Source organism: Sphaeramia orbicularis, chromosome 24 (assembly GCF_902148855.1).
Source record: "Sphaeramia orbicularis chromosome 24, fSphaOr1.1, whole genome shotgun sequence".
NCBI classification, from domain to species: domain Eukaryota; kingdom Metazoa; phylum Chordata; class Actinopteri; order Kurtiformes; family Apogonidae; genus Sphaeramia; species Sphaeramia orbicularis.
Window position 1 is genome coordinate 2065000 of NC_043979.1, and position 12005 is coordinate 2077004.

The following is a 12005-nucleotide window of genomic DNA, read 5'->3' on the forward strand; positions in this document are numbered from 1 at the left end:
GATGATCATCTCGTTAATTTAGAAAAACAGAGCCAAATTATTTTTTTGTGTGAATGCAATACGCTTCCGTAGAAATAAAAACGTGAAAAAACTGAAATTTCGTAAGAAAAGTAAGTCTAATTTTAACAATATTATGCCTCAACATATGATTTTTTTTTTATATCTATGTAGGCACAAAACATTTAGTGACAGACAGAATATTGTTAAAATTACACTTAACCTGAAATGTCTGAAGAAAATTATTCATATTTTATTGTTAAAGAATAGTCTGTTAATGTAAATATTTTCAGAATTTACTCTTATTTTTTGTACTAAATCAAAGAGAAAAAAATGGTATGGTTGTTATTTACACGCATGATGTATTATTAAGTTTTTCACATTTTTATTTTATTTATTTTATTTAACCTTTATTTAACCAGGAAGTCCCTTGAGATGAAATCTCTTTTTCGAGGGAGACCTGACCAAGAGGCACATCAGTACAATACAAATGAACTAACAGGATAAAGCTGCATACAATTAAGACAACATAAAATGACTAGAAACATAAAAGCTAAAAACCAGTTTAAGAATAGCAGTTACACACTTCTGTTAGACAGTTTGATAGAAGAGATTTGAAATCATCCAAGGTAATGAAATGCAGAAGCTGAAGTGACTTTTGCAAATTGTTCCATGAGCAAGGTCCATCGTAGGATTAAACAAGATCATTTGTTGTCATTATTTCTGGGTTATTCTATTATTTTACTGTAGATCACACTGGTCTGAGTGGAACCAGAACTAAAACCAGTTCAACCCCTTTGACTGTTCATATCTGTGTCCTAGAGGTGTGTTGGACACTTTACAGGTTCATCCTACAGGTAGGGCTGTGTATCGGCAAGAATCTGGAGATACGATACAAATCACAATACGATACATCATGATACTGTTAAAAATGCAATTTTTTTATTAGTTTCTTTTTTTTAACGATTATTTCCTGGAAGAATTGAATTACACCAGAAATCTGCACAAATACTAAACACATTTTTATTTGATCCCAACAGGATCTAATGTTATATCACAAAATGTTCCTGTGTTCAAACTGAAATTCTGTTTTACAGACATTCCAGTTTCAGATCCTGTTCAAATGTTCAGATTCTATTAGTTCACAACTAACATCAGAACAGGATTTGAGTTCAATCCCTGGCACAAGGAACAAATGATTAAATTTTGGTGGTGATCGGTGGTGGGGGGGCCACAGGGGCCCACTGATCTGCCTTGGTGGAGGTCTGCGCTCTCTGAGTGCTTTTCTAGTTATAATTTTTATTTATTTTAGTTAACGAAAATGCTTTTTCAATTCCAGTTTTGGTCATTTTGTTAGTTTTCGTTAACGATAATCACCTTGGCGCTGACAGTTAGAGTTGGACGTGTTTGATTCACTTTATCAACATGGTTTGAACTGATTCTGTAGGTTGTGGTTGACCTCCTTTCTTTCTGTTCACCTCTACTTTCCTCTGTTTTCAAACCCCTGCGTTCATCAGAATAATTCCATTTCTGCTGCTTCATCGTTAATGTTTGCACATGTGGGATTTCTTTTACCTTCTGCCTTGTATGTAGGTTTTTCTGCGATCTGTGGGTTGAGGCAGGAACAGAACAGAGACACCAGGGGGAGCTCTTTGACCTTCTCTTTGTAGGCTGAGGACACACACACACACACACACACACACACACACACACACACACGACATTGTGTTGACTCAAGCGTCCAAAGACTGATGATGTAATTCACCTTTTTCAGAGATAGGGACGAATCACTGTCATTATGGTTTTATAACAAGCATGATCATGACAAGATACATGATTCAGATCATAAATGTGTGCTCATGTTATCACCACACACACACACACACACACACACACACACACACACACACACACACACACACACACACACCCTCTGTGGTGTCATTATCAGTGCACACAGTCATGGAAGGTGAGCTGTAGGTGTTTGTGCTGCGTCTGCATTTACCTGCCAGAGTCATCTTCTTCTCACTGCGTATGGAACTGTCCACGGATGCTGAAGAACGAACACACACACACACACACACACACACACACACACACACACACAGAAGGACAGACAGACAGATGGACAGACAGACAGATGGACAGACAGACAGAGGGGGAGACGTATTAAACAGAAGCAGCTTCAAAGGTCATCATAAATCTCAGAAGCACCGGCTAAAAAAAGTGACAAAAGAGGAAACTGCAGAGCACCGTTCCAAGCTCCGCCCACTAAGGCTGAACTGGACCAATGAGAGAGCGGCTGAGCTTCCACCCCTAAAGACTGAATGTGGAATCTACACATTTATACACCACTGATGACTGCGCTGCAAAACATCTACATCTGACCAAGTGTATTTGTCTCATTTCTAGTCCAAATATGTCATCACACTTAAAATCAGACAGAATCACCTACAACAGGACGTCCACCTCCAGTCCTAAAGGCCTGCTATCCTACAGGTTTCAGAGTCCTAAAGGCCTGCTATCCTACAGGTTTCAGAGTCCTAAAGGCCTGCTATCCTGCAGGTTTCAGAGTCCTAAAGGCCTGCTATCCTGCAGGTTTCAGAGTCCTAAAGGCCTGCTATCCTGCAGGTTTCAGAGTCCTAAAGGCCTTCTATCCTGCAGGTTTCAGAGTCCTAAAGGCCTTCTATCCTGCAGGTTTCAGAGTCCTAAAGGCCTGCTATCCTGCAGGTTTCAGAGTCCTAAAGGCCTTCTATCCTGCAGGTTTCAGAGTCCTAAAGGCCTTCTGTCCTGCAGGTTTCAGAGTCCTAAAGGCCTTCTATCCTGCAGGTTTCAGAGTCCTAAAGGCCTTCTATCCTGCAGGTTTCAGAGTCCTAAAGGCCTTCTGTCCTGCAGGTTTCAGAGTCCTAAAGGCCTTCTGTCCTGCAGGTTTCAGAGTCCTAAAGGCCTTCTATCCTGCAGGTTTCAGAGTCCTACAGGCCTGCTATCCTGCAGGTTTCAGATGTTTCCCTCTTCCAGTCCACCTGACGGTCATTATCAGACTTCTGCAGAGCTGATGACAGGATTATCATTTGAATCAGGTGTGTAGGAAGAGGAAACATCTAAAACATACAGGATAGTGGATCTGGAGGACCAGGGCTGGACACCCCTGACCTAAAGAGGAACTGATATAAGAACTGATTTATAGACTATAGATCTGGAAAATCTGATTTAAGAAAGATTACCAAGATGATTTTCACGTGTTCCACTGGCAGATTTTTTTTTTTTTTTTTTTGCTTAATTCAAAAAAAATTTTTTTTGCTTGATTGAATATTTTATTTATTTTTTGCTTAATTCAGTTTTTTTTGCTTAAATATATATATATATATATATATATATATATATATATATATATTTTATTTTTTTTTGCTTAATTGTATATTTTTTGTGCTTAATTACATTTTTTTTTTTGCTTAATTCAAAATTTTTTGCTTAATTCCTTTTTTTGCTGAATTATATATATATATATATATATATATATATATATATATATATATATATATATATATATATGTATACAGGGTGTCCCATAAGTCTCCATACATAGGAAAAATAAACATTTCTTGACATAAACCATTTTTATTTATATAATATGCTCTATATGACTGCCATTTTGTCGGGAACACATTTCAATGCGTGTCCTCCACTGCTGAAGAACTATAAAGAAGAAATATAAAGAAATACATGTTAGAACCATATATGTATGGAATGTATTATGTCTCCTATGTATGGAGACTTATGGGACACCATATGTATATGTGTGTGTGTGTGTGTGTGTATATATATATATATATATATATATATATATACACATATATAGCTTAATTGGATAATTGTTTTTGCTTAATTCAGTATTTTTTGCTTAATTCAATAATAAATCAACAAACAGACTGAACAGTTCAACAGTTTTCTTCAGTAATTACAGCAGATTTATCAATTCAACATTATCCATAAACAAACAGCTGTCATTGTCATTATTAAATACTGGACCTTACAACAATCAATTATATATATATATATATATATATATATATATATATATATATATATATATATATATATTTTTTTTTTTTTTTTTTAAACTAAATTATTATAGAATTAACCTAGTGCGTACTTTATGAATCTTTAAATTTAACTTTCCCCTTAAATCATAACCTTCTTTTTCACAAAACATTTCTTAAATATTACTCGGCAGTAAATTATTCTTTGCTTTAAACATTATTTGAATAGTTTTGAACTCCACAAGGTCAATGAGTTTTACAGTTTTAGAGTGTAAAAATAGTATCTATATAAATAGTCAACATTTAACTTTTCTTAGTGATTTATCACCATTTATTAAACTGGTCCAACAATTTTCTTTTTTTTTTTTTTTTTTTTTTTTTAATTATCTCCTTCGGAGATTAAATGTGCTAAATCACAGGCATCAAACTCATTTAGGTTCAGGTTCCACATTCAGCCCAATTTAATCTGAAGCGGACCAGACCAGTGAAATCATGACATAATTTATAAATAATGGCAACTCCAAATGTTTCCTCTTTGTTTTAGTATAAAAAAACCCATTAAATTATGAAAATGTTTACATTTTAGATCAGTAGATGGTGTTGGTCGACAGTGAGCGTTTGGGTCTTTAAGGGTTAAATAATTATCAGTCAAATGGAACAAAAGACTTGAATTCAACAAATACTGTTTATTGTTTATATGTTAATATTTCTGTCTATAGGACTATATGATATTCCATCTGTGCAGTGAATCAGGCTGAATTATCTGCAGACAGAGTGAGGCTTTAAGGGACAAACTGTCTCACCAGCCCTTCAACCACCTGCTCTCAGCCTCAGATGTTCTCTTCCACACTGAATCCATCAGCAGATCCAACTTTTTTAACCCTCCAGAGTCCAGAGACGCACTACAAATAAATATTATTAAAATAACACTGAACCAAAACCATCTACTGATATAAACTGTTTAATTCCTGTTGATCCACTAATTCTATCAATCCATGTAAATAACTGGTGTAAAATACAGTTCTTCATCTTTTCATGGTCATCAGATATGATGATATGACGTTCAGAGGCTCCGTAGTTACCGTGGAAACACAGTCATCTTCTACAGCATTGATTCCCCAGTCAAACCCATGGAGTTGGATCAGTGACAGTGGGTGGACACACTGGGTTTATGTTCAGTTAATGATAGTTTTTCTGAAAAAGTGACGTTTTCTTCAGGTTTCGGTGTTTGTCATGAAATAACCCACAATTTTGATCTGAGCTTTTATGGTCAGCGTATCTGTTGGTAATTGGATTTTCTTTTCAGAAAAAAACAGTGGTTAATGGATTTTTGTTATAAAATACAAGAATTAAAGTTGAATTGAGTGTTTTTCTTTTTTGGTGTCAAAACAGATAAACCAAATTTAAAAAATGGTTTGATTTTTGTTTTCTCTTTCTAATAACAAAAAAGACAGAAATGGAAAAAACAACCAAAAACAGCTGTTTTTTTTCATTTTCTGAGACCGGATGTTGTTATTTTCAAGGAAAGAGCGCAAATGCCTCGGTCCTAAAGATTCTTACGAACGATGGGTTTTTACGAATCTTCCAGTTCATGTGAAATTTGTAGTTCGCAGACATTTGTGGAAGGAGTATGTCTACGATGTCCAGATTTCATACAATCCCATTGTTCATAAGAATCTTTGTGACCTAGGCATTAGCGCCTTTTCCTTAAAAATGATGACATCCAGTCTCAGAAAATGAAAAAAACACAGTTTTTGGTCAATTTTTCCATTTCTGTCAGATAGTAACTTTATTTTTTGTTATTAGACAAAATGAAAATCAATCCATTTTTAAAATTTGGTTTATCTGTTTTGACACTGAAAAAGAAAAGCGCCTGGAAATTCAATTTAAATTATTCTATTTTAAACGAAAACCAATTAACCACTAGTTTTTCTTTTGTTTCTGAAAAGAAAATCCAATTACCAACAGATACACTGACCTTTTATGACCATGTGCATGATCAGTAAATTAGATGTTTATCAGATTTAGAGGAGGATGATACAGAACTGAAATGAGAACCACGCCCACAACATCTGCACCATCAGGGTCAGTTCAGCAGCTGTTAAAGCTGGAGTTCCATTGTCTGAAAAACACACACCTTCAGGAAGTCCTGCAGTATCTTTCTTCCCTTTCCTGGAACATCCATGTATCCACATTCCAAACACCTTCTACAACATCCTGCTGGTTGCCTGGAAACCAACTAATGATGGAATTCATTAAAACTAAGTGAGGAGTGGTTTAAGTTGGACTGTCACTACACAGAAATAGAAAATCCACACATATCTGCTCTAATGCACAAAAGGATGTGTTCGTCATCATACACACATCACACACACACATTGGACCTTACAGACCCTGGAGACCACATTGGACCTTACAGACCCTGGAGACCACATTGGACCTTACAGACCCTGGAGACCACATTGGACCTTACAGACACTGGAGACCACATTGGACCTTACAGACCCTGGAGACCACATTGGACCTTACAGACCCTGAAGACCACATTGGACCTTACAGACCCTGGAGACCACATTGGACCTTACAGACCCTGAAGACCACATTGGACCTTACAGACACTGGAGACCACATTGGACCTTACAGACCCTGGAGACCACATTGGACCTTACAGACCCTGAAGACCACATTGGACCTTACAGACCCTGGAGACCGCATTGGACCTTACAGACCCTGGAGACCGCATTGGACCTCAGATTGGGGACTTACTGTAGCTGTTGTTGTCACTGTCTTGTAATATATTTGGAAATTACCAAAAATGGTCTCCTGCCCGATAAAGGGTTAGAGCTCAAGTTTAACAGTGAAACAAATATATCAATGAGACCTACTTGTTACTATTTTCATTTGATAAAAAAGATAAAAATTATTATTATTATTATTGTTAATGTGAAGTCACTTTACCTCAGTGTACTGTTACCAGATTAATCATACTAACATATTACACTGAAGTAACAGAAATGTCTCATCTCTGACTGTGAGGAAAAATAATTAGTCTGGGTTGGTGTAAAGGAGCTGACTTACTGATGTGTACATGTGGATTCAGATGGTGTCAGAACCAGTCCATACATTAGTACCACCCACCATTAGAATGGAAAATAAAGGAGCAGTAGGAGAAAAGTGGCCTGTTACTAACCTATAGTACAGGTTCTATGTACAGGTCCTATATGTACGCATGGTGGATCTAGTAACCCTTTCATTTTGAAGCTGCATATGAAGTTCATCACCAATTTTTCATCAAATCTGTAAAACCTCAGTCATAGCCTAAGTATCACGAATCTAATAACGACTGAACTAATATGCTAATGCTAATGCTAGGTCCTGTGTGTATTAAAAAGGGTGAAATTTGGAAACTGAATTTCCCTCCATGGATGATAAAGTGAGTTTACCTTTAAAGCTTCGTATGACGTTCATCACCATCTATAAAACTCCAGTCATAGCCTAAGTATCATGACTCCATTGGTCTTTCTGGTGTTATGTACCTGAATCACTTTCCCTCACGATGAGCAGCTTCAAAGTGTACTCCATCACAAGCATCTGTTTGTTTACAGACCAAACCGATATGCCACTCCATTTTAGAAATTTTGTTTGCGAAGTGCATTGTGGGAATGGGACTTCCACGCAGCCGCAGTATGACTACAGTGGCAACAAACATGGAAACAGGTTCATGACTTCCTGCTGCTGTGTGAAATTCTGAAAAGGCCCGAGTGACGGTTCGGCTTGGGTGTGGGTTTGGTATGTAAACAAACAGACGGGTTGTGATGGAGTACAATTCGAAGTTGTTCACCGTGAGTGAACTGATTCATACGGTGGCCGACAAGGGCCAAACACACTGCATCAGCCCAATGCTTCTCAGTTCGAGAAAACAGCTGTAAGTGCAGAAACGATGCAAATTCACAAACTCAAACACTGTCTAAACCAGGTACGAAAAGTGGAACGAGGTGCAAATAAAGAATGCACCGCAAGACACAAAAACATGCATAATCATCAAATGATCTGCAAATAAAGAAACAATACAGTGCACAAAATGATTCAACCTTGTCGGCCACCGTAGATTCATGTGTGTAGTCACAGAAAGGCAAACAGATTTCCAAATTTGATGAAAAATTGGTGACGAACGTCATACGAAGCTTTAAAGGTTAACTCCCTTTATCATCCATGTAGGGAAATTCAGTTTACAAATGTTACCCTTTTTAATACACACAGCACCTAGCATTAGCATTAGCATTTAGGACAGGGATGTCCAACTCTGGTCCTCACGGGCCGATATCCTGCATGTTTTAGATGTTTCCCACTTCCCTGAGGGTTTGTTATTGTTGTGCAGAGTCTGATGATAGGGTTATCATTGAATCAGGAGTGTTGGAAGAGGAAACATCTGAAACATGTAGGACAGAAGATCTGGAGGACCAGGGTCAGACACCCCTGATTTAGGACATTAGCACTTAGCACATTAGGAACAGTTCTCTACCTGTCTGTCTGTCTGTCTGTCTGTCTGTCTGTCTGTCTGCCTCTGTCTCTGTCTTTGTCTTTGTCTCTCTCTCTCTGTCTCTCTCTGTCTCTCTCTCTCGCTCTCTCTCTCTGTCTCTCTCTCTTTTCTCTCTCTCTCTGTCTCTCTCTCTCTCTCTCTCTCTCTCTCTCTGTCTCTGTCTCTCTCTCTCTCTCTCTTTCTCTCTCTTGTCTCTTCTTCTCTCTCTCTCTGTCTCTCTTCTCTCTCTCTCTCTCTTCTCTCTCTCTCTGTCTCTCTCTCTTCTTCTCTCTCTGTCTCTGTCTCTCTCTCTCTCTATCTCTCTCTCTCTCTCTGTCTTCTCCTTATCCTCTCTCTCTCTTCTCTCCTCTTCTCTCTCTCTCTCTCTCTTCTCTCTCTCTCTGTCTCTCTCTCTCTCTCTCTGTCTCTGTCTCTCTCTCTCTCTCTCTCTCTCTGTCTCTCTTCTCTTCTCTCTTCTCTCTGTCTCTCTCTCTCCTCTCTCTCTCTGTCTCTCTTCTCTCTCTCTCTCTCTCTCTGTCTCTCTTCTCTCTCTCTTCTCTCCTCTCTCTTCTCTCTCTCTCTGTCTCTCTTCTCTCTCTTCTCTCTCTCTCTCTGTCTCTCTCTCTCTTCTCTCTCTCTCTTCTCTCTCTCTTTCTCTCTCTCTCTGTCTCTCTTCTCTCTCTATCTCTCCTCTCTCTGTCTCTCTTCTTCTCTTCTCCTTCTCTTCTCTCTCTTCTCTCTCTCTGTCTCTCTCTGTCTCTCTCTCTCGTTCCTCTCTCTCTTCTCTCTCTGTCTCTATCTTCTATTCTCTCTCTCTTCTCATTCTCTCTCTCTGTCTCTCCTCTCTCTCTCTATCTCGTCTCTTCTCTTCTCTTCTCTCTCTCTCTCTGTCTCTCTTCTCTCTCTCTCTTCTCCTCTCTCTCTCTCTCTCTGTCTCTCTTCTCTCTCTCTCTCTCTCTCTCTCTCTCTCTCTCTCTCTCTCTCTCTCTCTCTCTCTCTCTGTCTCTCTCTCTCTTCTCTCTCTCTCTCTCTCTCTCTCTTCTCTCTCTCTCTGTCTCTGTCTTCATTTTCATTTCCCTCTGTCGGTGAATATTCCGAACTCCTGGTATCCTGGTTAGTGCCAGTGTCAGTTGGACTAATGAGCGTCCTCTGACCCAGCAGAGGCTCCTCCTGTCATTCCACTGTCTGCTCTGACATGTTTCCCAGTGGGACGAACACACAAACACCTGAACGTACGGCTCTGCACACATTAATGCACACAGGAATCAAAGGCTACATGCGCTGCGGTGAAGCGCTGGTGCACGTGCACGTGCACGTGCACACGGCGGCTGCGTCCCGTGGACCCACCCAGGCTGCAGATGGATGCTCAGCTTCCTGCAGGAGTGGAAGCGCTCCATTTAATGTGTGTCAATATGAACAGAGCACACTGCTGCTGAAGGCCTGGGTACACTGGGGGTCATGGGGGGGTGGGGGTGGGGATTCTGCTGACACTTACGTACACATGTTATTCATTATAGGATTTTATGAGATTCATGGAGCTTCTGTCCCAGGAGATCAATGTCCTTCATGTCTACTGAAGGTCAGAGTTCTGCTGGACTTCTGTAACACGACTGCATACGAGGAAGGATAAACGGGTGGAGGGGTTCATCTGTAAGGCCCTACATTTACATTTTTAATGGTTGAACAAACTGTATTTCAGCGCTGTTTATCTGTACTTTAACTTAAAGGGGGGGTCTGAGATGTTTTTCTGGAGCATTTTTTATTGTATTCCTTCAAATCCCCTTCACACCCCTGATTACAACTAATAAATTAAATGCTTTAACACAAAAATTAAAAAAATCAGTCACCTGTGGAACGGACAGGACTGAAGAAACACCATCCAATCATTTTGAACGCCCACTCAGAATGATTAAACAGTGACATGTCTATCAAACTCAACTGCCTTTGGCCCCTCCCCCCTTCCCCCCTCTGTTCGTCCCCCTCTTTGAGCATGAATCACGCATTCCCAGAGGAAGTGCTTGCACAGGAAGTGAAGCCAGAACCTGGTTATAGTTCTATTAGGACGGAAAGTTCACCTGTAAACTGTTTAGTCACAACATAAACCAGTAGGAAATGGAACATCAGTCCCATCGGTCTGAACTGGGGCTGTTCTGGAAGAGCGGGGGGGTTAGAGGAGACTGAAGGAGGTATGACTGGATACGCCATGCGGACCCTCAGCCGGACCCTCAGCCGGAGCCTCAGCCGGAGCCTCAGCCGGACCCTCAGCCGGAGCCTCAGCCGGAGCCTCAGCCGGACCCTCAGCCGGAGCCTCAGCCGGACCCTCAGCCGGACCCTCAGCCGGAGCCTCAGCCGGACCCTCAGCCGGAGCCTCAGCCGGACCCTCAGCCGGAGCCTCAGCCGGAGCCTCAGCCGGACCCTCAGCCGGAGCCTCAGCCGGACCCTCAGCCGGAGCCTCAGCCGGGGCTGTAGCCTGTGATGGAGCCTCCACCCGTGTAGGAGACGGAGCTGTGGCCGGGCCCGGTCCAGACCGCATACAGAGTGGAGCATGAACCCTCTGGAACAAGCATTCCACGTGCCAGTACTCTGGAGGCGTGGCTTCACAGGGACGTCTGAAGAAAGGGCTTTGGACTGTTGAACTGAGGATTTTCAAAAAGTGGCTGCTAGAACTGTTTTTCTAAGACCTCAGACCTCACCTTTAAAGGATTTTTTAAAATATATGTTTTATTTTGCAATTTTTAGTTAAAATGAAGACATGATAAAAATGTGATTGCTATACACACACACACGCACACAATAGGATTTTTCAAAATCAGAGCCTTACCAAAAATGGTAAATTATGAGTTTTATGCTCAGCTGTTCATACAATTTCAAGTCATGCAAATGGATTACGTCTCACATAGACACACACATACACACGCACACACACAGAGTAGGGTTTTTTCAAAATAAAAGCCTCATTCAAAATGCAAAACAATGAATATTACAAAACTTTTCCTCAATTTTATGACCAAACGCTCGACTATTTGTGCAATTTTAGTTCGATAAAAATGATTCTTTCTCACACACAAAATTGCTTTCCAAAATAAAAGCCTTAAATGTGCTAAATTATGAGCTTCATGCTCAACTGCTCATACAATTTCCAATTCCCTCAAACTGATTCTGTCACACACACACACGGTAGGGTTTTCAAAATAAAAGCCTCATTTAAAGGTGATGGTGAACTCAGCAGAAAGGCGCTGGTGTTCAGTAGGGATGAAAGGAGGACGGACACCAAAGGGTGGGAGCTGGTGTTGGGACGGAGAGCTGTGAGTGGAGCTGAGGTGTCGACGGTCATGGGAGGCGGAACACATGGGGCGAGGTCCCGCCCAATGCTGCTTGCAGCTTTTTTAAATTTTTATTTTGCAGTTTTCAGTTATGTAAAACACACACACACACAAAAAAACCACAAA

At 40.2% G+C, this 12005-nt stretch overlaps 1 protein-coding gene across 2 annotated transcripts in view; it reads right to left on the minus strand.

Moving 5' to 3' along the window:
• Positions 1-12005, minus strand: part of LOC115414774 (stathmin-like 4) — a 31142-nt gene that overhangs the window by 15123 nt on the left and 4014 nt on the right. Inside the window, exons 2-3 of one of the 2 annotated variants that reach the window (XM_030128071.1) lie at positions 2003-2064; positions 1573-1668 (exon numbers count right to left, since the gene is read on the minus strand). In XM_030128071.1, the coding sequence (XP_029983931.1) occupies positions 1573-1668; positions 2003-2015 (109 nt within the window). In that variant the 5' untranslated portion in view covers positions 2016-2064. The remainder of the gene's footprint in view (positions 1-1572; positions 1669-2002; positions 2065-12005) is intronic. The other variant, XM_030128070.1, reaches the window with a different exon arrangement.